General features: G+C 52.9%; 2 protein-coding genes across 2 annotated transcripts; one reads left to right on the forward strand and one right to left on the reverse strand.

Annotated features, from left to right (window-relative positions):
• Positions 1–384: 384 nt before the first annotated feature.
• Positions 385–12,015, forward strand: RNF207 (ring finger protein 207). The gene is made up of 12 exons (XM_070474196.1): positions 385–545; positions 656–846; positions 1,719–1,851; positions 2,969–3,113; positions 3,202–3,283; positions 3,357–3,432; positions 3,513–3,638; positions 4,039–4,149; positions 4,442–4,493; positions 4,922–5,039; positions 10,342–10,422; positions 11,268–12,015. The coding sequence occupies exons 2-12, from the start codon at positions 656–658 to the stop codon at positions 11,434–11,436; spliced, it is 1,284 nt and encodes a 427-aa protein (XP_070330297.1). The 5' UTR covers positions 385–545; the 3' UTR covers positions 11,437–12,015.
• A 2,876-nt stretch (positions 12,016–14,891) lies between these two features.
• On the reverse strand, positions 14,892–22,362 carry ICMT (isoprenylcysteine carboxyl methyltransferase). The gene is made up of 5 exons (XM_020904470.2): positions 22,030–22,362; positions 21,110–21,198; positions 20,074–20,243; positions 19,102–19,319; positions 14,892–16,083 (listed from the first exon to the last, which is right to left on the reverse strand). Exons 1-5 carry the CDS (start codon positions 22,222–22,224, stop codon positions 15,901–15,903), a joined length of 855 nt encoding a protein of 284 aa, XP_020760129.1. The 5' UTR covers positions 22,225–22,362; the 3' UTR covers positions 14,892–15,900.
• Positions 22,363–26,322: the final 3,960 nt, after the last annotated feature.

Genomic DNA, 26,322 nt, shown 5'->3' on the forward strand with positions numbered 1-26,322 from the left:
CCGGCGACTCCGGGCTCGGGGCTCTGCCATCCCGGGCGGCATCCAGTCCAAGTTTCGAACCCTGGCCCCACGGGGTCATTTCCAGCCGCGAGTTCCCGCCACACTCCTCCTCCGGGCGTGGGGTACAGTGGCGGTGTCCGTGGCTGTGACCGGAGCCCTGGGTCAGAGCGGTGGGGGAGCGCGGAGTTCGTTCGGTGCAGGCCCTCGCGGCAGCAGCCGCCGGCCTGGGAAAGGTGGACGGGAGCACCGGGGGGCGGAAGGGGTGCCGCCTGAGGGTCACCCAGAGGACACCGGCGGGAGAATTCCTGAGGTGGGAGTAAGGGGAGGTTGGGTGGGGGATAAAGAGGGAGGCTGGGCGTTGGGTAGGATGCATTGACTGACCTTCCAGGGCCGCCTTGGAGACGTGGGAGGACGCACAGGGTCTGGCCTCTCTGCGGGCCTCCTGCCCATCCTCCCCGCCCCGGCGCTCTAGCCCCCAGCCCCGAGCCCTAGCTGCTCCCCCGCTCCACGATCTCTGGACGCCACGAAGGGTCCGGGCCGGACAGGTAAGGGGGACCCGCACAGGGGAAGGGGGGCTGCAGATGTGGGCGCGGGCACGGTGAGAGCTCCCCCCCAAACAAGGGCGCCCCGCCGCCCTCCTGCGCTGTCCCTGAAGATGTCCGGAGCTATCTTCACGCCTCTGGAGGGTCCGGGCGCCCTGGATGGGACAAGCGGCCACCCCCTCGTGTGCCCGCTGTGCCACGCGCAGTATGAGCGCCCGTGCCTGCTGGACTGCTTTCACGAGTTCTGCGCCGGCTGCCTGCGTGGCCGTGCTGCCGATGGCCGCCTCGCTTGCCCTCTGTGCCAGTGAGTGCCTGGAAGCCCCAGAGGAGGGGAGGCTGGCTCCCTCTGGGAAGGGATCTGGGTGCTGGGAGGGAGGGCAAGACTCTTCAGGAAGAAGGCTGGGAGAGACTGCACCCAGCTGGTGCCTCTCTGCCAGAGATTGTGAAGGCTCCTGCCCATTTTACAGATCAGGGTAACTGAGACCTGGGATTATGACCCACGGCCTCTCAAGATAAATCAGGGGGCAAGGACGGGCTAGAGTGCCTCTGCTGTGGAATTGGATGCTGCTGGAGTAGGCGATCGCAGCTCAGCATCTGGACACTCCCAATGACTCACTTAGGGGTCCTTAAGTCCTAGGTCAAAGTAGCAAGTTATGTTGGCTCAAGCTACCTGTGCATGTGTGCTCAGTTGCTCAGTCGTGTCTGAGTCTTTGTGACCCCACGGACTGTAGCCCTCCAGGCTCCTCCTCTGTCCATGGGATTCTCCAGGCAAGAATACTAGAGTGGGTTGCCATTTCTAGGGGATTTTCCCGACCCAGGGATTGAACCCAAGTCTCCTTTGTCCCCTGCATTGCAAGTGGATTCTTCAGCCGCTGGGCTGCCGGGGAAACTCAGGATAACTGGGGTGGCCCTGAATTTGCCTAATGCAGTGAGAGGGGCTTGAGGGGAGGCTTCTGCCTTTGACACCCTGAGTCGCCAACCCCCTCCCAGGATCCCTCCAGGGCTGGGAAGGGACTGGGTCGGAGTGAGCACTGACTGAAATATTTATAGATGTCAGGCCTGCAGGCACCCCACCTCCCACCCTATTTTTAGTTCTGCCTGGAATGTACGCAGTAGGAAGTGGGTAGGGAGCCTCGGGGAAGGGGCATCTGGAGCTTGGCTGAAGCTTCTCCACAGGCACCAGACGGTGGTGAAGGGCCCCAGCGGGCTCCCTCCAGTGGATCGGCTGTTGCAGTTCCTGGTGGACAGCTCAGGGGATGGCGCCGAGGTGGTGCGCTGCGCCAACTGCGACCTGGAGTGCGGCAAGCAGGCAGGGGCACCTGGGGTGCAGTGGGGAGCGGAGGGCACCAGGCTGCACTGTCCTGATGCCATATCCTCAGAGGATCACCCAACAGTGGGCTCTCCAGCCCCTCTCTCAGGCACCTCATATCCAGAACAGGGGCCCCATTTTTCTGGTGTGGGGACTGAAGTCCAAAACAACTCACTTGAACCAACAGTGTGTTAGGTGCAGGGGTTAAAGCCATTTGGATTTGGGGGGAGTTTACTGGCCCCCAACTCAGGGCAGAGTTGTGAAATGGAACAGGAAGAGCGATCCATTGCACAGACCTGGAGTCCCTCGAGGGTCCACTGCTACCTGGGTAGCCGCGAGCTGCTATCTGCAGCCAGAGAGGACAGGGGATGTGAGCACACTGTCTTACTGTGGAGAGGTCATCCTGAAGGACCTGGGAGCAGAGGCCAGGCTTCAGGCTGGACTGAGAAGTGCACAGGGGACTCTCTCTGAACTGTGGAAGCTGGTCTGAGGATTCTCGGGAGGATGTCCCTACAGGAGCAAAAGGTCAGGGTGTGCTGGCAAGTTCTAGAACATGTGCTACCTGGAAGTATGGAGATAAGGGCAGTAGGTGAGGGGCCAGACATAGGGAGAGCCTGGGGAGGAAATGGCCTTGAATGCCAAAGAAATTGGGGGTCTGTGTTTTCATAGCCATCCCTGGGATCGATGCCTTGGACTGTCAGCCACAGGGAAGGGCACCTACAGACCTTCATCCCTTTCCCCCTCCCAGTCAAGTTCCAACTCCAAATGGCTGGGGTGAACACAGCCATGTGGCTCCTATTGAGGGTGCCAAGAGGGGCTTGACAGGTCTTGCCCATGGGCACACATACGTTTCTGTTGTAGGTTAAATGTTTTGCAAATACAGTATCTGCCCTCCCCCACAACCCTGGGTAACCCCCTCCTCAAGCCCGTTATGGGTACCTCCCCCTTACCTACTCTCTCAGCCTCGAATAGTCTCGTCTGTAAACGGGATACAGAGCGCTGCGCGTCGGGTTTACATGTGAGGGCTGCCGGCGGCCCTGCCGCTGCCGGAGACTCGAAGACGCGCAAAGACGGGCTCCCAGTTCACCGGGGGAATGAGCCCGAGCTCTGTCCGCAGGACGCGGAGACCACATACTTCTGCAACACTTGCGGGCAGCCGCTGTGCGCGCGCTGCCGCGACGAGACGCACCGGGCACGCATGTTCGCGCGCCACGACATCGTGGCCTTGGGCCAGCGCAGCCGCGACGTGCTCCAGAAGTGCAGTGAGTGCGGCGTGCGGGGATGGGGCCGGCGCCGGGCGGGGATGGGGGCGGGCGCTGCCCGGCGCCCTCACTGCCGCCCCCGCCGCAGCGCTGCACGCCGAGCCCTATGTCCTGTTCTCCACCGACAAGAAGTCGCTGCTGTGCATCCGCTGCTTCCGGGACATGCAGGGGTGGGTAGAGGGCGCAGGAGGTGAGGAGCTGGCGAGCGTCCCGGAGCGGGGCTCACGCGCGGGGTCCTTGCAGGGAGAGCCGCGTCCACTGCGTGGACCTCGAGTCAGCTTACGTCCAGGGCTGCGAGCGGCTGCAGCAGGCGGTGCTGGTGAGCGCGGGCTGCCGGGCATGCCGGGGCCGGGGTTGGGAACGCGCGTCCCCAGGAGGCTGAGGCCGCCCTGTCCCCAGGAGGTGAAGGCCCTGCAATCCGCCACGCGAGAGGCCATCGAGCTGCTGCAGGCGATGGTGGAGGAGGTGCGACGCAGCGCCGCAGAGGAGGAGGCCGCCATCCAGGCCCTATTCAGCAGCATGCAGGTGAGGCATAGGGGGGACTGAACAGCCACAGCCCAGAATCCTTGTCAGCATGACCTGACTGGGGCCCAGGCCTGCCCCAGCCCTCCTAGAGATTCCAGTATAGCAAGCACTGAACTACTTTCAGGAGTTAGTTAATCTCAGTAGCTGGGAAAATTCAGAGGAGGAGCAAGGGCCCGCCCTAGGCTGGGGCTGGTGATGGGAGGTGGTCAGGGAAGACTTTCTGTAGGAGGTGACATTGAAGGTGAGGCTGCCGGTGCTCCCAGGCAGGGGTAGCAGAGCTCGTGGGCTGGAGAGAGAGCCAGGCTAAGCAGCTGTGTGGCTGGGGCCCAGGAGCCTGGGAGAGTGCTGGGAGGGGGCAGGGCCGAGTCTGCCCAGTCAGTTAGTGGACTGTCCCTCCCAGGACAAACTGTTAGAGAGGATGGGTGACATCTTACACAAGGCCCTGCAGGTGGATGCCCAGATTGCCTCGGAGTATGCTTCCGTGGAGGGCCTGAGAGCAGTCTTCCAGGAGGTAGCCCTTCCCAAGGCACCTTCCTCCCCGCAGCCCCACCTGTCAGTGTGTTGGTGGGCTACCCCCAGATAGGAAGTGGGGGGGTGACCTCAGCCTGGTGCCACAGGAGGCCCTCACAGGCTCTGGAACCTGGGTCTCTGCTGCCTGGAACCCAGGAACTTACTGGGAGCACACTGGAACCATGGGAACTGCCTGGAGCACCCTGTGGTTCTGAGCAGCTAGAGGACAGAAATGCCAACAATGGAACTTCCAATTCGGCCATGTGCAATATCCAGCTTACTTTCTCTTTCAGATTTGGGAGGACTCCTACCAGCGGGTGGCTAACGAACAGGAGATATATGAAGGTCCCGGGCAGCTGCTGCTGAGTGCTCCCCCTCCACATGCTTTCAGGGGCAGGAAGCCAGTTACCCAATAACCAGATTCAAACTCCAAAACTCTTATTTATTTGGCTGTGCCGGGTCTTAGTTGTGGTATGGAGGATCTAGTTCCCTGACCAGGGATGGAACCCGGATCCTCTGCATTGGGAGTGTGGAGTCTTAGCCACTGAACCACCAGGAAGTCCCCCACTTAGTTCTTGACTCACAGCTGCTAACTGACCCCCAAAAAATATATCTGAGGTCAGAATTCAGCAAGTAGGATGACTTTAGGAATCTTACCTCATGCTTTAATTAGAGGTAATCACTCAAATACTTGGGATATTTACATGAATTGAGGCTGGAGAGTGAGGATCTAAAGCCAACAAGACCTCATTCTCTGGCCTGGGCCCCCACAGCCCAGCTCCATGACCTTCTCCAGCTGAAGCAGGAGAATGCCTACCTGACCACCATCACCAAGCAAATCACACCCTACGTCCGCTCCATTGCCAAGGTGAAGGAGCGACTGGAGCCCAGGTGAGACTGGAGGTATTCTGGGGGAACCAAGATACTTCTGGATGTGGATAGAGAAAGTGCCACATCTTTGGAAGAGCCCCTATCACGGAAGTGGGCCAGGTCATGATCTGGGCAGGTCAGGCGCTGGACCTCTGCTAAAACACAGAATGCGTGGGCTGCTCTGAGTTTCTGCTTCTAGGCACACAATCACCCACCTCTTTACACTTTGGAGGTGAAATGAGGATCTTCAGCTGATTCAGGCAGCGGGACACAGAGGAGAGAGAACTTCCCCAGCCCATGATTAAGCCAAGTCTAGACAGGGACCTGGACCAGGCTCTCAGCACCATCCTTGGGCACTGGAAGTGTTAAGGGGGACAGAGGGTTTCTTGGTGGCAAGTCATCAATGTGCCTGCCTCTCAGGTCACAAGCCCCACGGTGGTTGCCCTGTAGCACTGGTACACAGTGGTCAGCCTGGGTTCTCCTTCTAACACCCTCCAGGGGACTCCATTTGCCTTGCCCCAAAGTGAGATCTGATTCCAATATGCCACATGTCCTTGTTCATGATCTGGTAGAGCCTATCCTCCAAACAGCATCTTGAGAGGATGGAACAGACATGTTTTGAACAGCACAAGTCTGCTGTATCTTTCTTTCTTTCTTTTTATCTTTTGGTCATACTGTGAGACATGAAATCTTATTCCCAACCAGGGATTGAACCCTTGTCCCCTGCACTGGAACCCTCGAGTCTCAACCACTGGACCTTCAGGGAAGTTCCTGTTGTATCTTTATTCTGCCTGCGTGCTTGACTGACTGATAGTTTTGCTGGGTATTGAATTCTAGTTGGAAATTCTAGACTGGGAATTATTTCCTTTAAAGGCACTACTCTACTGTCTTCTGGCTTCCAGGGTTGTCTTTGAGAAGTTTGAAAGCATTTCGATTCCTAATCCTTGTAATGTGACCTACTTATTCTCTTTAGAAGCTTGTGGAATCTTCTCTGCTCCCAGTGTTATAAAATTTCATATTGGTGCAGGTCTAGCTATAGTTCATGGGGTTGCAAAGAATAGAATGTGACTTAGCAACTAAACAATAGCAAAAGTTTTATCCATTGGGTACCAGTGGGTCCCTTCAATCTGGAAATATGTGTCCTTATCTGGGCATATTTCTTTTTGAACTGGTTAATTGATTTTCTCCACTCTTTTCTCCACTTTCTGAAATTCTTATTGAATACTGGACTTCTGTGGCTGGTCCTCTGATTTACCTTCCCTTTTCAGTCCTTTTTTTCTATCTCTTCATTTATCTGCCATACTTTTCTGGGAGATTTCTTCATTTATCTTCCAACTTGTGTATTTAGTTCATTTTTGAAGAAAATTTCCAAGAGCTCTTTTATTTTTAAAAATATATTTATGTATTTGGCTGCACCAGGTCTTAGTTGCAGCACATGGGATCTTAGATCTTCATTACTGCATGTGTGATCTTTAGTTGTGGCACTTGAACTCTTAGTTGTGGCATGTGGGATCTAGTTCCCAGACCAGGGTTTGAACCCATGCTTGCTGCATTGAGAGCACAGAATCTAAGCCACTGAACAGCCAGGGTAGTCCCCAAGAGCTCTTTTAAATGTTATAAATTGGCTTTCACTTCCAAAGAGGTGTTTTTGGTACCCTGACTGCTCTAGTTACACAGCATTCAGTTGTTTCATGGACATGACATCTAACCTCTTTGGGAGCTGATAGGTTTTTTTGCCTTTTTTTTTTTTTTTTTTTAAGTTTCCTTCTCCCTGAAGGCTGTTTCCTCCAAGTTACTTTTGTTTGTTTCAGTTTCTACCTTCCATGTTAAAGGCTTTTCTCAGATGTCAGGAAATCTTTGATTGCCTCTTCATGTTAGGAGTGAGGTCGGGGAGAGCAGGTTCAAGCTCTGAGCATGTGGGTCATGTGAGGCATCTGGGTGGGTGGGGTTTTTTGCTTTGCCTTTTTTTTTTTTTTTTTTCTACTTTTAGCTCTTCTGGGACTTCGTGGCTGCTCAGGCTTTTCTCTGGTGGCAGAGAGCAAGGGCTGCTCTCTAGTTGCCATGAGCAGGCTTCTCATTGAGGAGGCGTCCACTGTTGTAGAACATGGGCTCAGTAGTTCCACCTCCTGGCCTCTAGAACACAAGTTCAGTGGTTGTGGAGCACACACTTAACTGCTCTGCAGCATGTGGAATCTTCCCAGACCAGGAATCGAACCTGTGTCTCCTGCATTGGCAGGAGGATTCTTTACCACTGAGCCACCAAGGAAGCCCCATGATTAATTTCTTTTAATGCCCCAATGTCAGTTTTAGATCTTTGCCCAGTTTCCTTCCTGGAAGGTCACCATGTGGATCATTTGCCTGCACACCTAATTTTCTGATTTTCAGTAGTTCTCACCTGTGTGTCATATCCTCCCAGAGACTAACCTTTCAGAATTCAGGGTTAGGGAGATGCAGCTGTTCAGAGGTAGGGACCTTAACCTTCACTGTCCTATTTCAGTCCCACCCCGAGTTGCAGAGGCAACAGGGCTGCCTGTTCCTGAGCCCGCCGAGGATTCTGTGGTGGGAACTGGTGGGACCTCAGCTTCTCAGGTCTGCTGAATTAGTGGACACTTATCTACTGCTCTCCAGCTTCCAAATTTTGCTGTTATTCTTTCCTACTGTCAACCTGGAGAGGACATCCCCCATCATTATTTTGGTCCCTTTACTAGTTTTAGTGAGTTTGGGGAAGGAGGAAAATTAAGAGTGTGTGTGCACAATTGCTATATTAATCCAGAACTGCCAAGCCACTTTTAATTTTTTTAATTTTATTATTTTTTAAAATATTTATTTACATATTTATTTTTGGCCGTGCTGGCTTTTCATTGCTGTGCAAGGGCTTTCTCTAGTTGCGGTGAGCAGGGGCTACATTCTAGTTGCAGTGCTCGGGCTTCTCATTGGGTTGGCTTCTCTTGTTGTGGAGCACAGGCTCTAAGAGCATGGTTCTTCATGGTTCTTCAGTAGTTGTGGCCCATGGGCTTAGTTGCCCTGTGGCATGTGGGATCTTCCCAGATCAGGGATCAAACTAGTGTCCCCTGCATTGCAAGGTGGAGTCTTAATCACTGAACCACCAGCAAAGCCCCAAGCCACCCTTTGAGTGACTACTTTAACAAGTCACATTGAGTGGTTGCACTAATCATACTTTTTGCAGTTTTTAAAAAATATTCACTTATTTAGCTGCACTGGGTCTTAGTTGTGGCATGTGGGACCTTCATTGTGACATGCTAACTCTTAATTGCAGCATGTGGGATCTAGTTCCTGGACCAGGGATCCAACCCAGACTTCCTGCATTGGGAGTGAGGAGTCTTAGCCACTGGACCGCCAGGAAAGTCCTCCTTTTGCAGAATCTTGATCAAATCCTAGATCCCTGCATCCCTAGATCCCTTGATCAAATCCCTAGATCAAATCCACCCAGGGCTAATGACAGTGTCCTCCTAGACTGACATTCAGTGCAGTTTACTCCAGATACTGTGTGATTCCATTTATAGAACCTCAAAACCAAGCAGAACTAACCTCTGGTGTTATAGTCAGGATGGGCATAATCCTGGGGGCCTCTAAGTGGAGGTGACATTGTGGTGTCACAGACCCCACTTGTTCACACCGTGTGCCCATTCTAACCCACGCTCTTTCTGTGTGCATCCTTTCCCTTCTGTGTGCCCTGCTTTGGTGAGCAGTTGGCTGCCAGTAGTGTGCTCCTGCCTGCCTCTAAGGGGCAATACCCTGGCAGTCACACCTCTGTAGGGAAGCAGCATCTGTGGTTGGTGTCAGTGACTAGAAAGGAGCTCAGGCTGGAGCCCAGCCCCTGGGGGTTTGGGGTGAGCAGGGAGGCTGCCCCTCCCCTTCTTCGTGGACCACTTTGCAGGTATCTAGAGTTGCCCGCTGCCTCCTCCCCTCCCAGTGCTGGGAACCCCCTTCAACCCCACGCCCTGGATCTGCTCTTGTTCCATCATCGGCAACCTTCCAGCTACATCCTTTGACCTTGGAGCAGCGATGATGAGCCTGGACTGTCGCCTTCATCTCGCTCTTCTCTTGCTTCTGAGACACCCCATCCTCCCAGCTTCCCTCCGACCCTTCCAGCTAGTCCTTCTTTGTACCTTTGGCTTGGCTCTACCTCCTCGGCTCAATGCCCAAATGTCAGTTTTCCCCAGAGCTCAGTCTCAGGCACTCTTCTCATCCTGTGCTCTCTCCTTAAGGGGCTTCACCCAGTCCGCCCCCCCAGCTTTAAAACCCCATGGTAGAACTTCCCTCACTGTCCACTGGTTAGGACTCTGTGCTTCCACTGCAAGGGGCATGGGTTCTATCTCTGCTCAGCGAACTAAGGTCCCACATGCTGCATGGTGTGTCTCCCCAATTTTTTTTAAAGTTAAAAACTCCAAAACCCCATGGTGTTGCAGATGACCCCCAACCCACTGCCCCAGCACAGACCCACCCAAGACTTATCTTCATGTACCCCTTCCTGGGGGGTCTCTGCTTCGATGTCTCAGGGCACCCCAAACCCCACAAGTGCCCCAAGAGCTCAGTTTCCTTCTCCTGGACAAGCTACTCCCGTCTCATCTCAGTGCAGGCATCACAGTCACACAGGCGCTCGTTAAAAGCTCAGGAGACATGATTCCCCTCCTCCACTCACCTCCATTGCTAACCCCTCCCCACATCCTGTTGACTCAGCTGTCATGGTCCACCTGCTCTGTCTCCACTGGGGCCCCCAGTCCAAGCCACCATCGTCAACCCCGTCTCCACCCTAGCCCCTCCAGCAGGTCACAGTCAGTGTGACCTGGGGCCTGAGAGTCCTTTTGGGACCCTCTCTGCCCACCTCTGTCCTCGTCAGCCCCTCTCCACACCTGTCATGATGGCCTCTTGGTTCTGCAAAGAAGCTGGACTGGCTCCCACTTCCCCACCTCTGCCTGGAATGTTGTTGCTTCAGCTTGTTCCAGGGACTGCATCACCCAGGCCTCAGCTTGAGCATCAGCAGGGAGGCCTTCCTGAACCCTCCTTTTGAAAGCAGGTCTTACTCACAGTCACTGCCCCCCTATTCGGACCTGCGGTGCCCCACCTTGGCATGTCTCCCCAACCAGAACAGGGCTCCCGGGAACGCAGGGCCCAGCCTCTCTCATCCGCTGTTATGGTCTTGGCCCTCGGTAAATATCCGAGGCCCGAAGCCCAAGGCGGGCTCTGAGGGTGTGCTCAGGTTAGGGTTTGTGCCATGAACCTGAGCACACACACCAGGCTGGCCCCACGCCGGGTCGGCTCTGCTGCATCCAGACCCCGGGAACTGCTTTCTCTCTCGCAGGTTTCAGGTCCCTGTGGATGAACCATCAGACCATCCACAAAACATGCATGATGATGGCGTGAATGCTGAGGCCCCGGCCAGGTAAAGCGGGTCTTTTCAACCTGAGCAGGCAAATGATTTAATCTCAGAGACAAACACCGATGATAAAGACAGACTTCGGGTTTCCTTTTGGTCCCTGCTTGCCACTGACCAGCTCTACAGCCTTGGCCGGGCCCCCCGTGTGTAAAATCTAGGGTCAGAGAGGTTCTTAATCTGGGTGGTGCCTTCAAACCAGTGATCTTGTAGATGACAGATGTGACATGGATGGACATGACCAGAGTTTTGTAACCAGGGATGGCCATGGCTGCCACCTTCCTTCCCCATACACCTCTGAGCACCCTGGCTCTTACGCCATGTGACTCAAGAAAAAGTGACTGAGGGTTATTTCTTCCTTCATTGGCGCCACGGTGTTTGCCAAAATACTTGCCAGAGGGAGAAAAGAATGTGCAGTAACAGAGCGTCACTGTCACAAGCAGATCTCTTGTTTCACTGGAGTTGTAGGAAATTGGAGCTAAGAGGGCCAGTGGGTGGGGAGAGGTCTGCTGTGTCCAAAGCCACCGTGGGGTTGGTGACAGAGCAGAAAGCAGCCCCAACCGCTCCAGGCACCGCGTTTAGTGCAGCTGCTTCAGGGGAGGGTTGACTCAAAGAGCAGGGTCACAAACCTCTGAAACGGTCTGAACTGTGGACGTTTTTGCAACTAGAATTCTTAGAAGCAAGATGAGTCCTTTAGGAGACGACGTGGTTCTGGTTCTGCTGTGGTTACCCCCAGGTGCCCTTTGGGAAGGCTTGCTGTTCTGAAAGCCTCTGCCTGGGTGGATTTTAGCGCTGGGACTCCAGGGAGATGGAGACGGGAGCGGAGAGGGGGTTCACGCCTAGTGTTTCTTTAGGAGCGATCCAGTAAGTGTCACAGAGAAGAAGGAGAAGAACTCAGAGCTGAGAAACAGCCGAGCTCTGGGCAGCCTTGCAGAGGAGCCTCCACTGAAAAACAAAGACACACACAGACCCAAATCAAAAAACGGGACTGATGTCTCCACCCGGAGGGAACGCCCAGCTTAGCCTGGGACCAGTTCCAGGGTCAGGCACTTTGCAACAAGCCAATCAAGGTCAGGACAGTTAAGAAGACAGTTCCTGTTATTTTTTTATAATTTGTAATCATTTATCATCAGTAAAACCCAGACACTCCAGCAGGTCCCCATTTCAGGTTCTCTGACAGGCTAGACTTCTCATGGCTCAGAGTCCTGACCCTTATCACAGTGGCTCCAGGAGGCATCCCAGTTCATCCCGCACCTCCCTGTGTACTGGGGGCTGTGAGCTCCCACCAAGGTGCACCCTCTGAATTTCATGAACGAGCCTCTTGGACTACTCTGCCTCAGAGGAAGCCTGTTCCTTCTGAACCACGGCCCCGCTGTTAGCTGGAAAGTTATCCTAGTGCTCATCACTAGGATCATCGTGATCCTAGTGCTGACTCAGCCAAGGGGAAAAACCTTCGCTCCAGCTTTTCTCACTGTGGGGCCCGGGCTGAGCTCATAAAGTGAAGAAAGACCACCTCCGTACCCACATACCCACGACTGTCCCCACCTGCTGTCACTCTCGTGTGTGCACCTCTGATGACGTTAAACCATGATTCACCTGCAACTTTGTTCCAGTGGTTTTTCATTCTTACCCAGTAGCCTTTTTTTCAAGTGGAACTTAAACAGAACACTTAAAACGTGCAAATTAACCTGCAAGACCCTAATGCTGGGAAAGATTGAGGACAGGAGAATGGGGCGACAGAGGAGGAGATGGTTGGATGGCATCACTGACTCAATGAACACGAGTTTGAATAAGTTCCAGGAGATAGTGAAGGACCGATAAGCCTGGCATGCTGCAGTCCACAGGGTCACAGGGTCCGACACAGCTAAGCCACTGAACAACGATCTGCATGACCTAACATTCAAAGTTCTGGAGGCAAAATGATGCCAAGAGTCACATCTTAAACAAATACCAGCTTGATTTAGTGATTCAGGTGGCTTTCATGTGCTAGGTGGGCCTGCAGGTCCCACTGGTCCACTGGTCACATCAGCACCCAAGGCCTGCACACCTGCTGTGTGCTCCCAGGTCCCATCCCAAAGCCATCACAGACCTCCCCGGTTGGGGGAGGGAGGGGCGGACCTCCACAGTGGTGAGGGGGTGTGGGCAGGAGGAACACAAGCTTAGAGGAAGGAATTCAGAACTTGAAGGGAGGAGGCAGACACGTCTGGCTTTATGCTGTAGGTTCTGGACATTTCTTAACTGGAAGTAACAAGACCTTAAGAGTTTCTGAATCCCACACAGTCACACTGTTGTTCATAGCGAAATCAAGTACAGTTTTATTTAAGAATTGGAAACCATCAGTATCTGTGAAAGAAAATCCAATATTTAAATAAACATTTCTGCATGTAAAAAGAGCAATTACTCTGTAAGGTTACTCTCCTAGCTTAGCTATGGGACAGACCCACGGGAGGGAGCCCAGGAGGGCACAGACTGACAGCAAGTCTCCCCCCACCCCCACCCCCCAGGCCAGACAGGCTGGGGGTGGCCCGGCCTTGCTAAGTCGCTATAGAAGCAAAACGCGGAGCAGAGAGAGAGCACAACTATCTAAGGCAGTTAAGAAAGTGCAGAGAAGGGCCAGAGAGTCACCATTCCCATCACGGAGGGGCTGCTACCAAAAGGAGACCCTACTATTAATGCAACCCCTGGGTTCAGGGATGTTTCCCCATCATGATGACCGACCAGAGTTAGTTAAAGGGATTAATAGAGTTTACTTTTTAGGTGTACAAAACAGCTCATGACCATGAAAAGGTGGTGGGGTATGCTGCCTACTGTCAGGTTCGCCCCACAACTTCTTTCCATAAACCAGCATTCTTGGCCCCAGCCTGCAAACTCTCATGAAGTGTTTTTACACTGCTTCCAAACAACTTTGTTCTATGCAGCACCTCTCTTCCATTTCAGAGTCTCCACTTTGAAACCTGGGATGGAAAAAGAAGTCTCCTGACGGTTTCCTTAATTGGAGGGAACTGGCGATGTGGCCCTTACCCAAAGAAAAGCTTTCGGGAATACCCAAAAAGCCTGTACCTCATTAACCTGATTCTCCTCCTGCACGCTGGCACTGCTAAATTTATGAAGTTAAAAATAACCTGAAGATCTCAGTGCTAGATGAATGTCAATCGCTTGCCAAAGCCTGTCCCAAAGCGGTTCATCTCTGATCCCTAAGTAATTGCTGATTTCCGCCCTGAGGGACAAAGCAGGGCAGAACGTCCTGTCAAGCCCGGGTGGATGGTGTGACAGCATCTCCGTAAGACACCAGGGCCGGCCTCCTGAGCCCCCCGCCTGGCAGGCAGGTGGAGGAGGAACAGACTATCAGAAGCTAACGCCTTCAGTCTTTCGGTCCACAAAGCCAGGCGTTATTAGCGGCTCTCCATGTACTAAAAACAGCCTCACAGCCCTCAGTGTTGAGGAAAGCTGGATCCTATCCGGCTAGCTGCAGCAAGAACTTTGCCTTGGAGAGTAGGGGCCGCTGCCAAAGCTGCAGCCACACCCGCCTCCATCCTGCAGTCCTACTAAGTGGGTTGACTTTGCTGAGCGTGGCCTGGGGAACAAGTTTAGGACTGATTCAATCCTCACACACACTAAGTGCATCTGACGTCCCACCAGGCAGCATTCCCGCCAGAGGAACCTATTGCCTTGAGGCTGCCGCCTGGGCTGTTGGCAGGCAAGACCTCAGGAGGCTGAGGCTGGAGTCGTTTGGGTCCTCCCTCCAGCAAGTGTCACACCCCTCGCCGACAAACCCGTACACCTCTTTGGTATATATAATCATGAAAAAAACTAATTCGGCCGGGAAATCTAGAAATAAATGGCATTTTGAGTTGGTAAGATATTTTGAACACACGTTTCCGGTATCTGGTACAGTGAATCCAATGTCCAGTTTTGTGTAACTCACGCAGTACTGGTTGTGTTTGTCACCTCTCTCACCAAAGTGTTAAAAACATTTGACATCGTTCTTCTAAGTCTTCACAACACCCCTGTGAGGTAGGTGGTATGGACCCATTCTACAGATGGGGAGGTCTAGGCACAGAAGGGTTTAGTGACTCCTTGAAAGCCAGGTGGCTTGGCGCAGCAGCGCTCTAGTCAGGCGCCGATGCTGCCCTCGATCCACGCTCCAAGGCGCCACCGCAGGGCTTCGTAGACAGAGTCACACTGCGACCAGTTTCCTCTCTCTAATCCAGAATTCAACAAGCGCCTCAGAGCTCGGACTCGTAGAGCCAACCACTCTCCCCAAACTTGAAAAACAAAAGTAGTTGTAATTAGCCTCCAACTAATAAAAATAAATGGGGAAAAAAAATTAAAAAAAAAAAAAAAGCAGTGATTAAATTTCAGCTCTATTTTTTTCATGAGTCGACTTGCTGGAATTTTATAGTTGCTTATGCTCAAACCCCTTTGAAAAAGACAGTCTGAAATGGGATTAGGGATGATAGAAGTTTGAGAACAGACCATAGGAATCAATGATTAATACATTTAAGTCAAAACACAAAAATATAAGCTATGGTAAAATAAGAATAAACCCCAAATAAACGGAGAGCAGTATTTCTCAATGTTTAACAATGCCCTGCACAGAGCAGGTGTCCAGGAAACATTTCTTGGATAAAGGACGAATGACACATCTTTGACACGCCTGTCACTGGTAACGCCAGGCCCTTTTGGAAGGAGAGCAGGTGCCAGGACCCTCAGAAAGCCACAGGGGCCCACCATCTCCCTGGCGCGGAGAGCCTTGGTAACCTGAAGCCTCAGCCAGGTCATTGGGGGCATCCATGCTGCCTTTCTGCCGAATAAAGTGTGAGGCTCATACACCGTGTTAAGTCCTCTTTGAGTTTATACTGCTATTTTTAAAAAATATATAAGTAAATAGGATGAGATATATGAGGAACCAAAGGAAGCATCTTAAATTGTAGAGAAGCTCACGCATGTAAGGACGGAAATGAGGTTAAAGCTGTGCTGTCTCTGTTTTTCGGTTAAAGTGAGGATTGTGAACGTGTCTTAACACTAATAAGCACTGATGCCCGTGCGCCCCTTCCTGCAGCAGGTGCCTCACTCACGTGAGGGGGGAGCTCACCTCTCCCCCCAGGGGTCTTGATTATAACTCAACACCCCTGGCCTCGTGGGGGGCTGAAGTGTGGCCGAGGCACTCCCCAGGCACGTCTGGGGGGCGCTGCTGGGTATTGCTGTTATTTGCTTCTTGTCCATCTTTAATCTACGTCCTACCTTGATTCAGCCCAAGAGCAGGCTGCTCCAGGACGGTGGGGAGTAGGGGGCTGGGGGTGGGGGTTCCTTTGGTCCTAAGGCCTTCTGACCATTTGATTTTGAGTGATATTCCGGAAGAGTAATTGGTGACATAGAAAATGATTAAGAAAATCCATTCTGCAGAGTGGTCGACAGGAGGCAGTTCTGTCCCAGGCTGCAAGGAGCGGGAGGCCCCCCAGCCTGGCCTGGGCCACCCTGGGCCTGTCATAGCTCCACCTTGACCCCTTTTATGAAAGGCAGGCCCGTGGGCACCCGCTTCTTATACTCCAGGTACTCCTCTCCGAAAAAGTGGATCAGCGAGATTTCTTCCTCCTCTGTCCGGTCGCGGAAGAACCGCCACACTGTCAGAGCGTAGCTCACCCCGCAGATGGGGTTACACAGCATCACCTGACAGAGGGAACACAGCGTTAGTGGGCCAGGGTCAGTGTGATTTCACACCATGAACCTGAAGGGCATCAGCCGCTCTCCAACACCCACAGAGGACTTCCTGTCAAGGGCCCCGAGAGACTCTCGAGATATGTGATTAGGGTCTTGGAGACCCTGAGCCCAGGGCCAGAGCCCCATGAACTGAAGTCACACCAGCATGTTCATAACAGAACTGAACACTCGTCGCTGTAGCTTTGGCTGGTCTGCTTTTCTCTTGTTCCTCTTACCTGACAGGTACCTAAAAATTACAAGGGCGACCCCACGTGTGAATTCGTGTTGTAAGAACCACTGCCTTCCCCCATGGCTTCCAGCTTGACCACTTCCTGTCCCGACCCAACACCTCAGGACCTGCTCCCTCCCACTCCACAGCTCCCTGGTCTTCTGCCCCCAGCCCAGCCTCCCCATGCACACTCTACACTGTCCTCCCTGGAAACCACTCCCCCTGCTCAGAATCGTGCCTCCTTAGCACAGCTTTCGAAGTCCAGAAAAGTAGCTTCTTGGCCCACTTCTGTGCAGCTCAGGAGGCCTTCTGACCTCCCTTCCCCAACCTGCCCAGGATGTGATTCCCCCCATGGGTGACCAGACCTCACTTCTTATTCTCACCACTGTTTACTGAGTGTCTCCTGTGTTCCCAGCACGGGCCAAGCCCTTTACCACCGACCAGGAAGCCATTCAACCCCCAGAGCAAGCCTCTGAGGTGGTGCTGCCACCCTACTTAAGGGAGGCCAAGGAGTGGATGTCAGAGTTGGGACCCACCCGGCGGCAGGCACGTGAGGCCTCTCAGCACACCCTACAATGGGTCTTCCCACTCTTAGGTCACAGCCCGCCATGGAGCGAAATCAATCCCGTGCATCAGAAACAGCGTCGCAAACACTAACTGCTCGAACATAGCATGTTTTGTACACTGGCAGGGTAAGGGCTGTTTCAGAAAAGATTTATTCTGCATTCACATACACCTGTGTGCTGGGTCACAGTGTAAAAAGATCTACAGTCAGAGAGATGTGAAAACCTCTTGAGGGACTTCCCTGATGGTCCACTAGTTAAGAATCTGCTTTCCAACGCAGGGGATGTGGGTTCGATCCCAACAGGAAACTAAGACCTCACATGCCGCAAGGCAACTGCTGAGCCCACAACTAGCGGTCGGTGTGCACTGTGACGGAGATTCCCCAGGACACAGCAAAGGGCTAGCGTGCCACACCTGAGACCTGGCACGTGCGTGCTCGGTCGCTCAGTCCTGTCCAACTCTGCGACCCCAGGGACTGTGGCCCGCCAGGCTCCTCTGTCCATGGGAATTCTCAGGTAAGAACACTGGAGTGGGTTGCCATTTCCTTCTCCAGGGGATCTTCCTGACCCAGGGATTGAATCTGGATTTCCTGCGCTGCAGGCAGATTCTTTATTGTCTGAGCCACCTGGGGAAGACTCAACACAGCCAAATAAATTTAAAAAGGAAAAAAAAACCTTGAGTCCTAGAGCACTTAGGTTTACTAGTCAGCATTTATGGCAAATTACATGATTCCTCTGCAATCAGTTTGTAGTCAGAGGATGTGATTGTTAACACAGGAAGTTGCAGAAATGCAAGTTTTAAAATGAAAGCCGCACAAGAACCTGCCCCTTCTATACCACTGGGGGTCACCAGAGGGTCCCCAGGTACCAGCGTGCAACGGGATGCCTGGGGCCCAGACTGGATGTTCCCAAAGAGGTGATGAATCTGCTAAGCTCTACCCACACACTCTGGCCAAGTCCTTCTAGGTCTAAGAGAACAGATTCAAGAGACAACTGTCCAGAAACAAGGCTCAGCCTGCAGCCTAAGACCCAGCAAACCTCCGTCACTCACATTAAACCTGACACACAACTCTGGGCTCACTAGTGTGCTGTGCCGCATGCTAAGTCACTTCAGTCGTGTCCAACTCTGCGACCCTACGGACTGTAGCCCGCCAGGCTCCTCTGTCCATGGGGAGTCTCTAAGCAAGAATACTGGAGAGGGTTGCCATGCCCTCCTCCAGGGGATCTTCCCCACCTAGGGATCGAACCTGCATCTCTTATGTCTCCTGCATTGGCAGGTAGGTTCTTTACCACCAGCGCCATCAGGGCTCATTAATAGCAGCTTCTAATGAAAATCAGCTAAGCTGCCCCTTGAGTGGCAGGAGGGCTCTCCCCACATCCGCATCTCTGTCCTCACCCCACTGGGTGAGGCTCCAAATCTAAGTTAAAGGGGTACGAAAGATGGGGCAACAGCACCCAGAATCACCGAGTGTTTACAAGTTTGGGACACCCGGGTTTTAAGTATACAGCAAAAAATGTTAAAGACTAAATCAGTTCTTTTAACTTTTATTCAATTATCACTTGAAACACAGCAGGGAACATGTGTATCTATATAAAAAGGACCAAGACTTCCCTGGTGGCCCAGTGGTCAAGAATCTGCCTGCCGACGCAGATAGGGTTCTATCCTGGTCTGGGAAGACTCCACATGCCTCAAGCAACTAAGCCTGTGTGCCACAACTACTGTGCTCTAGAGCAGACAGAGATCCACAAGAGAAGCTACGTCCGCGAGAAGCCCGAGCACCACACGGAAGGGGAGCCCCTGCTCCCTGCAGCTAGAGAAAGCCCATGAGCAGCAGAGGCTATCCAGAGCAGCCAAAAACAAATAAATTCATAAAAATAAAAAACAAGAATAGGACCAACAAGTAATTCTTTGGTGGTCCAGTGCTTAGGACTCTGCTTTTATTGTCCAGGGCCCAGGTTCGACCCCAGTCAAGGAACCCCTGGTCCCACAAGCCACGCGGCACCACCAATAAATAAATAAACACAACATTTTAAAAAGAAAAGCAGGGGGAGAACCAACAACTTTGTAAATACACTGAAATCCACTGAATCGTACACTCTGAAATGGTGAATTTCACGGTATTTGAATTATCTGTCGATTTAAGATATTATTTTTAAAAACTTTAAAGGGGACTGGCATTGATTCTGACACCATACCTGGGTTCCAATACTCCAGTAAAACCACCCGACATAGGACGGATGCCGGAACCAAGCGTATACCCCACTGGTCACCAGAGTGTGGGTTTCTGACTTTTCATTCTGCACCACGTGGTTGAAATTGGAACCAGCTGTAAACATTGCCGCTTTCCTCAGACACTCTCCAAACACCACCATCAGCAGCCCCGTGGCGCTGATCCAGGTGATCTGCTTCAGTTCTGCAGGACAGAGATGGCAACAAAGGGAGAGTGAAGACCCTGGACCACTAAGCTCTCCCTCTGCAGGCTTAAAATTAACCTGTTTCCAAAGATGGGACACTAGAAAACACGCTGGCAGTGGAGGGATCAGCATCAGTCATCATATTGAAGTTTAATTATAAGCAGAACACATCCCCCAAAGTTGTGCTGTTCATCCATTTACTCGGAAGCAAAAACAGTCCAGTTAGAGTATCATGGCAAAGAGCTAATGGGCTCCCATCCTTCCTCTGGGGACAAGAGCAGCTAAGTGAAGCAAAGAAGGCTCAGCATTTCCCACCTTGGCCCTCTACTGAATCTGAGGAACTACATACATGTTATTTAACTTGTTGCACAAAGTTCAGTGTCAGAGTAGCTACCAGATGCAGTGGTTTTTGCTAGTAGAAATTTTCATATGAAATTTCTCAAGTCGCAGAAAATGAACAGACCCAGATCCCCTGATTATAAAACTGGGGTTACAGCTATCAGAGGCTGAAACTTCATGTTAGATGGTGCAAACTATGTCTCACAGGGCTTAAAGTGAAAGGTCAACATGTCCCCCATTCAAAATCCAGAGGTGGAATTCACAAGCGAAGCTCGCCTTTTATAAAGAGCTTAGTGAGGATAGAGATCTGGGGAAAATCACTCGAAGAGATTAGACCTGGGAGGTGACGCCAGGTCACTGTCCTCAGGCCCCCGTGGAGGCCACCCTGGAGAGGGAAGAGCAGGGCACACTAACCTGGCCAGAAAATATTCTCAAGTGTGAACTCTATCCAAGAAGAAAGAGCCGCGACTGTGTACTCCAGACTGTGATTCAGGAGAAAGGAATCCAAGGACAGGCTCTTGGGGTTATTGACTGCTGTGACTAAATATTCAGAATAGTGGAACAATGACAGGGAGCACATATACCTATTTAAAAACAAAAAGAACATGAGGTAAGTTGAGGCAAGAGAATTAAATAAGCCATAAGTCCAAGTGCTGATTTGTTCTGAACTGTCCCTGAATTCTCTGAAGAGATTCTGTTGTCACCTGAGAGTGGATATCAGGCACAGGCACCCACATTACTCCCTGAGGTTTGCAGAAAGTGGGGTTGTAAAGGGACTACGTCTTTGAATATCACAGGAGGAGGGGGAAAAAAAGAAAAACATAGGTTAGGAAGGCATTATGGGCCTTCTGCCTTTAAAAGAAAAATGACATTACACACAGTAAAACATGAAAGGGGGAAGTATCAAAATAAAGTAGTGATGTATGTCGAATACAAAAATCCAAAAAACCGAAATAATTCCAGCAAAGGAGGATTAGATGGCTCAGAGTATCGACAATAGGAGAAAAAGTTTTTACCTGGAAGCCACTGGTTCATATCCAGGTCAGGGACTAGAAGGCTCAAGGGACTGAAATCATAGTGTAGGGAAAATCCTACACAGGCCGTGGGGGAAGCATTAGATGTGACCTAATAGAAATTAGAGACGGAAAAGGCCTGTGAAGACGAGCCAGAGCCTTGCCCCTTCCCGTCACTGAGGACCAAGACCCTCTTTCTGGGAAGGGCTGGTCACATTACTGAAGGTGCAGTGGATGACGACACCTACGGGGAGGATGCCACGAGAGACCTCCTTCTACCTGCGAGGTCCAGGATGCAGGAATCTAGGAAGCTAGAGGCTTCAGTCCCTCAGAACCCTCACTAGCCTTCAGCCAGTCAGGGACACGGGACCATCACTACTGACCCTCTGATCCACCCACCCTTGACTCACAACTATGGTTCCCAAAGCACTTCTTACCAGCCAAAGTGATTCCAGGAAGATTGGCTAAAACTTAGCAGCACTCCACAGCCAAACACAAAGCCAAGGAAACAGGCTCGGATGGCTATCTGAAACGGACCCAAAAGAGGCTCAGTCACCTGGCTGTTCAGAGCATATGTCCTACTTCCTGGCCTAAGTAGGCCACCACCAAGTCCACTGAATCGACTTGCTAAGAAGTTAAAGGCGTGAAGCAGGGCTGCCTGGACTCAAATCCCAAACTCCCCTCTCTCTGTGGCCTTAGGCAAGTTACTTAACTTCTCTGGACCTGGGCTTCTCCATCTACACATGGGGATGACCACAGTACCTACCTTTGAGGACTGCTGTGAGAATGACCCATGTAAAGTACTTAAGAGGAAGTGCTATAGAAGTTTTTAGCTGCCATTACTATTAGGATTGTTTTTATTCAGGGCTGTGGGAAAACAGCGTAAACCTAGCGTACTGGCCGGATTCTCCCAGGTCCACGCAGCGAATCTGGTCGGGACAGCCGGGACTCCGCGCCCAGCCCCCTCCACGTAACTGCGGGGGCCTCTGACCTCAGACTTGACAGTAGGTAGGTAGTTCTCCACACCTCAAATTACATAAAAGAACTCGTGGGCCCGCTCACTCCCACCCCACGCGCTCATCTGCCGCAGCTGCTGAACCGCGCCAACTGCAATTTTCCACCCACTCCGCCGGGCGGAGGGGGCCCGCGCCCCACGCCCCCCAGGACTGGCGGGGAGGGCGCCCTCCCGCCGCCTGAACTCACAACTGCTTAAGAACACGGCCGGAGGAGGCAGCCCCTCTCGCGGGCCGCGCCGTCGGCCGACCTGGACCTCGACCCCGGCGGGGTACGGTGCCCACGCGAGACGCCCAGCCCGCCCGGCCCCCATCCCCGCCCCGGCCCTCGGCCCGGCCCGCACCTGGTAGCGCGGCGGCCGGTAGAGCAGCAGCAGCAGCGCGTTGAGCCCGGCCACGTAGAGCGCCAGCCCGGTGCGGCCCTGCAGGCCGGCGCGCGTGAGCAGCGGCAGCGCGAGCACCGAGGCGCCCAGCAGGAAGGTGGCGAGGCTGAGGCGCGCCTCGGAGCCCGGCGGAGCCCGCGCCGCGCAGCCTGCCATGGCGCAGGGAGGCGGACAAGCGGGCGGCGGCGCCGGCTGTAGCCCTGGGAAACCTGCCCGCCGCGCCTGCGCACTGCGCCGCCGACGCCGGCCGCGAAGGGCAGCCGCCCGTACCTGCACGCTGCCGGCAAGCTCTCGCGATACCGCCGCGCCGAGCGGCTGGGGCCTGAATTTGGCGGGAGCGCCCCGCCCCTGCGGCCCGGCCCCGCCCCACTGTGCCCCCAAGCCGGACCGCCTGACCCAGGCGGAGCGGAGAGGGGCGCCGCGGGGAGCCTGGGTCTTGAGCCGAGAAGTTACCGCCAGGAGTCGGCCCGAAACTTCAGGATGTCCCTTGTCCGGAGAAATCACATGAAATCGATAGCTTCCCCTCTCCCCGGCTGCGTGGTCCCCCGCGAAACCGACACTTGGGCGTGCAGGCGTGAGCCGACGATCCGCCGCCACCCCACCCTGCCCGGCAGGCCCCGTAAGGTCCGCGCGCAGGGACCGCCTTGCCCTCGGCAGGGTCTCCGAGCTGACCTTGCCGCATTCACGCAGCGGGATGACCGCCCACTTCACTTCGTGTCGGGGGAGAATGTTGGCGTACGGTGGAAATCCTCAGGACGTTATTTTATAGGACAGAATAAAAAACTTTTCAGTGTGATCCTGACTTCACTTGGGAAAAACAAAAGTATACGTATGAACCTGAGGAAATGATTAGAATAGAAGCCAAAATTATTTCACAGCAGTAATCTGGTGGTAGGGAAACTCGGGGAGACTTTAGCTATCTTTTTTATATTGTTTGTGTATTTCCCATATGGCCCAAATCAATATATATTCTTTTATAATTAAAAATTGCTCTTTTTTGGACTTTCCTGGCTGGCGGTCCACACTTACAATGCAGGGGGCCAATGTGCCATCCCTGGTCAGGGAACTAAGATCCCTCATGCCAAGTCACAGCAAAAAAAAAAAAAAAAAACTAAAGAAAAATTGTTCCTTTTTGAAAGAGCAAATGCCTCCACTTCGGGTGATGGACGGATGATGGAGAAAGGCAAGTAAGCAAATGACTAGAATAAATTATTGTGGGATGAGAGTGAGGCAGGAACCAAGTGAGGATAGAGCATAGAGCGGGAATGAGAGGGACCCCAGGGAGAGACCCATGGGAGGGGTAGGAATCTGCCTGGGAGAGTTGGTACTGGCAGCCTGCTGCTGGAAATGAGAGCAAGGGCAGCTACAGGAGAGAGAGAGGGAGGGAGGGGACCGTCTGCAAACACAGAGGCAGGAGGAAGCCAGCCTGAAGCAGGATAGGGGACAGGCCCCAGGGGAGACTGGAACCCAGAGCAGTGGGTCAGAGAGCAATATGCCTGGCCCACCTAGTGGTCAGCCCAGCCTGCATCTGAGGCTCTGGCCACCCTACCCTTCTCTGTCTTTGTGGGACCTGGCAGGAGGCCTTGTGTTTGGACAGCTGGGTTCAGTGGAGGATGGAGAGCCTGGCTCAGCAGCTTTGTAACCTTGGGCAAGGCACCTCGATGAGCCTCAACTTTCTGTGAAATGGGGATCCTGACTCCAGTCTCCTGCTGATGATCTGTAAGCCCAGTATCTGTCTGAAAGGTGCTCAGAAGACATTTGCTAAACTCGGTAGATGGGGACTGAAAGATTTAATGTTTTAAAAATCTAATGTCACCCAGTTGCAGTGTCATGTGGGAAGGAAGTCTGGGCCTTTTCTGGGGGCTGAGAGCAGGGACTCCTGCCACTGCCCCCAGTTTTTCTAGCTCCCCCACTCAAGACCTCTCCAAAAAAAAAAAAAAGACCTCTCCAGCATCGCCAGGACATCTCACAGCCACTAGAGGGTGCTTATTGCATCTTCACTCCTGGGAGTGAGTTTGGTCCTGGGGTACAGGGCTGCTTCCGGGAGGCTCCCTTACTAGCCAGGAGCATCAGCTTTCCATGCTGACTAGTGGATCTGATTTGCCCCAGGGACAGTTCCTGCTCTGGGGGAGGGGCACAGAATAACATGTAATCCAGACTGGAGGGCTTAAGCAACTGTCTCTTCTCTGCCCATCAGTTCCCCTTGGACCATACCTCTCCATCAGTCTCATCATGGAGAAGGCAGAGAGAACGAGGAGGTCATCCCCTCCCAGGTGGGGCCAGGCCAGGGGTGCAGGGGAATTTTTCAAAGTCACTAGAGTCCCTGGAGAAGGAAATGGCAACCCACTCCACTATTCTTCTCTTGAGAATTCCAGGGACAGAGGAGCCTGGTGGGCTACAGTCCATAGGGTCCCAAAGAATCGTACATGACTGACAATACTAGAGTTCTGAATCTGTCAGGACCCAGGGTTCACAGGGGAGTGATGGAAGGTAAAAGCAAGTAATCAAATGTATGCATGCACTGACATAGACCCAGAGAAACAGAGTCACATGGAGATACAGGCACACAGAGGAAGAGTAACACAGATACAGACAGAAACTCAAAACACAGATCACACCTGATCAAACAGGTTTTGCCACCAGAGAGGAAAGGGAGCTGATCAGACAAGTCCATTCACCACGCAGCTCTCCAAGTGTCCCTCCAGTTTGTCATCCCCCAGGATTAAGGAGCAGCACACCTACAATAATAAAAGAAAATAAAGAAAAACTGCTTGGTCTGAAGATGCCTTGCTTGTTTTTGTCCACACCCCCCCCCCCCCAAATAAGCATTTGAATGTGTTTTGTTCTAGGAGCTGTAAGGCATGCACAAAGGGACCCCTTTCTCAAGCAGGAAGGTCCTTCTCTGGGGCCTCCCCTCCTCACCCCACCCCCAGCCGGCCAGCCGCCCACCCACCAGCTAGATGAGGTAGCTTTCCATCCTGGGCCCAAGAAGAGTTTTTGGGTTTTTTTTTCCAACAAGAGTTTTAAAGAGCCCTAAGAACCATATCGACTTTTTCAAGTTAAACTGCAGGCTGAGATGAAATTAGGCTCCCTTTTTTCAAACAGGGTTGCTTTATTGAACAAGAGGAATTGTAGCAAGAGGGAATACTGCAGAGCAAGTAGGACACACGGGCAAGGATGGGTGCTAACCAGGCACCTCCACCCACACCAGCTTCCCAGGATGAAAAGCTGACTCCTGTCCAAGCGTGACATGGAGTCGGAAACAGTCCGGGAACTCTGCCTCTCCCTCCTTCCTGCTGGGGGGTCTCCGGTCAGGCGGTCAGACATTGTCTCCTGGGACTCCTTGTCACTCACAGGCCTCTGCCCCATCCACTTTTCACACAGAGGCCAGGAGGGGTCTATCCAGTGTGGCTGCAGCTCACTCTGACCCTCCAAAAGTTTTTTTTTTTTTTTTCCTTTCCCTTCCTCTGGCCTCTGCCTGCTCCGGGCATGAAAGCCCCCTCCCCACAGTCTGGTAAATGACTCGTAATTTATAAGCACATCAGTCCAAAGTGCATAAGTCATATGGGCACAAAGGGGCCGGGTAAATATTTAAAGATTACAGCCAGCTGGGGGGAAGCACAAAGGCCTGGGACAATGAGGGTCTCCAAGAATTCACTCTCTCCGCACTGGGCCAGCCGGGTTCAGTGTTGATGCACTCACCGGAGTCCCAGCCTTTGTGCCCCGGAGGACCCTCTGCTGCCAGGCTATTCGGAGTCCTAACCCTGCTAAAGAGAGTTAAACAATCGCAGCCTCTCCAACCCCATCTGGAGACAATTGGCTGAGTCATTTTGGTGCTTTTGCTGTGTCTCAATAGTTAATTACATGGAGACATCACTTCGTTCCATTTTGAAATGCATTGCGGGAGGGGGAAGGGTACGCGCTTTTCTCCCTCCAGTCACCGCACCAGGGGCAGCCTCCACAGCATGGCCAGTTAGGGTAGCTTTACATGCCTAGGGATTACAGGAAGGAAGGGGTTCCCACCCAGGGCCCTGGAGAGGCTGCATCGTTCTGTGATGTTCTTTCTTTTGCCAAAGTCATAAAACCAGTTGGAAGGGAGGACAAAGGCACAGGTCACTTGTGGCCTTAAATTCCCCAGCCTGAGGAAGCAACTGGCATTGAGTAGCCCTGGAAGCCCCCCAACACTTCCCTGGGCTATAGAAGGAATTTTTCCTGAATGAGTAAGGGAGACCCGTGTCCTCCAGCCCCCCTCCA

The sequence above is a fragment of the Odocoileus virginianus genome, chromosome 11 (genome assembly GCF_023699985.2).
Source record: "Odocoileus virginianus isolate 20LAN1187 ecotype Illinois chromosome 11, Ovbor_1.2, whole genome shotgun sequence".
NCBI classification, from domain to species: Eukaryota; Metazoa; Chordata; class Mammalia; order Artiodactyla; family Cervidae; genus Odocoileus; species Odocoileus virginianus.

What these genes read in the sequence shown, in the direction of transcription:
- RNF207 (XM_070474196.1), top strand. Translation starts at nt 656, where the DNA reads ATGTCCGGAGCTATCTTCACGCCTCTGGAGGGTCCGGGCGCCCTGGAT. An exon ending in CGACGTGCTCCAGAAGTGCA is followed by an intron (nt 3,114 to 3,201) that starts GTGAGTGCGGCG and finishes CCCCCGCCGCAG; the next exon opens with CGCTGCACGCCGAGCCCTAT. An exon ending in AATGCTGAGGCCCCGGCCAG is followed by an intron (nt 10,423 to 11,267) that starts GTAAAGCGGGTC and finishes GTGTTTCTTTAG; the next exon opens with GAGCGATCCAGTAAGTGTCA.
- ICMT (XM_020904470.2), bottom strand. Translation starts at nt 22,224, where the DNA reads ATGGCAGGCTGCGCGGCGCGGGCTCCGCCGGGCTCCGAGGCGCGCCTC. An exon ending in TCCTGGAATCACTTTGGCTG is followed by an intron (nt 20,244 to 21,109) that starts GTAAGAAGTGCT and finishes GTTTTTAAATAG; the next exon opens with GTATATGTGCTCCCTGTCAT. An exon ending in ACTGGAGTATTGGAACCCAG is followed by an intron (nt 16,084 to 19,101) that starts GTATGGTGTCAG and finishes TCCCTCTGTCAG; the next exon opens with GTGATGCTGTGTAACCCCAT.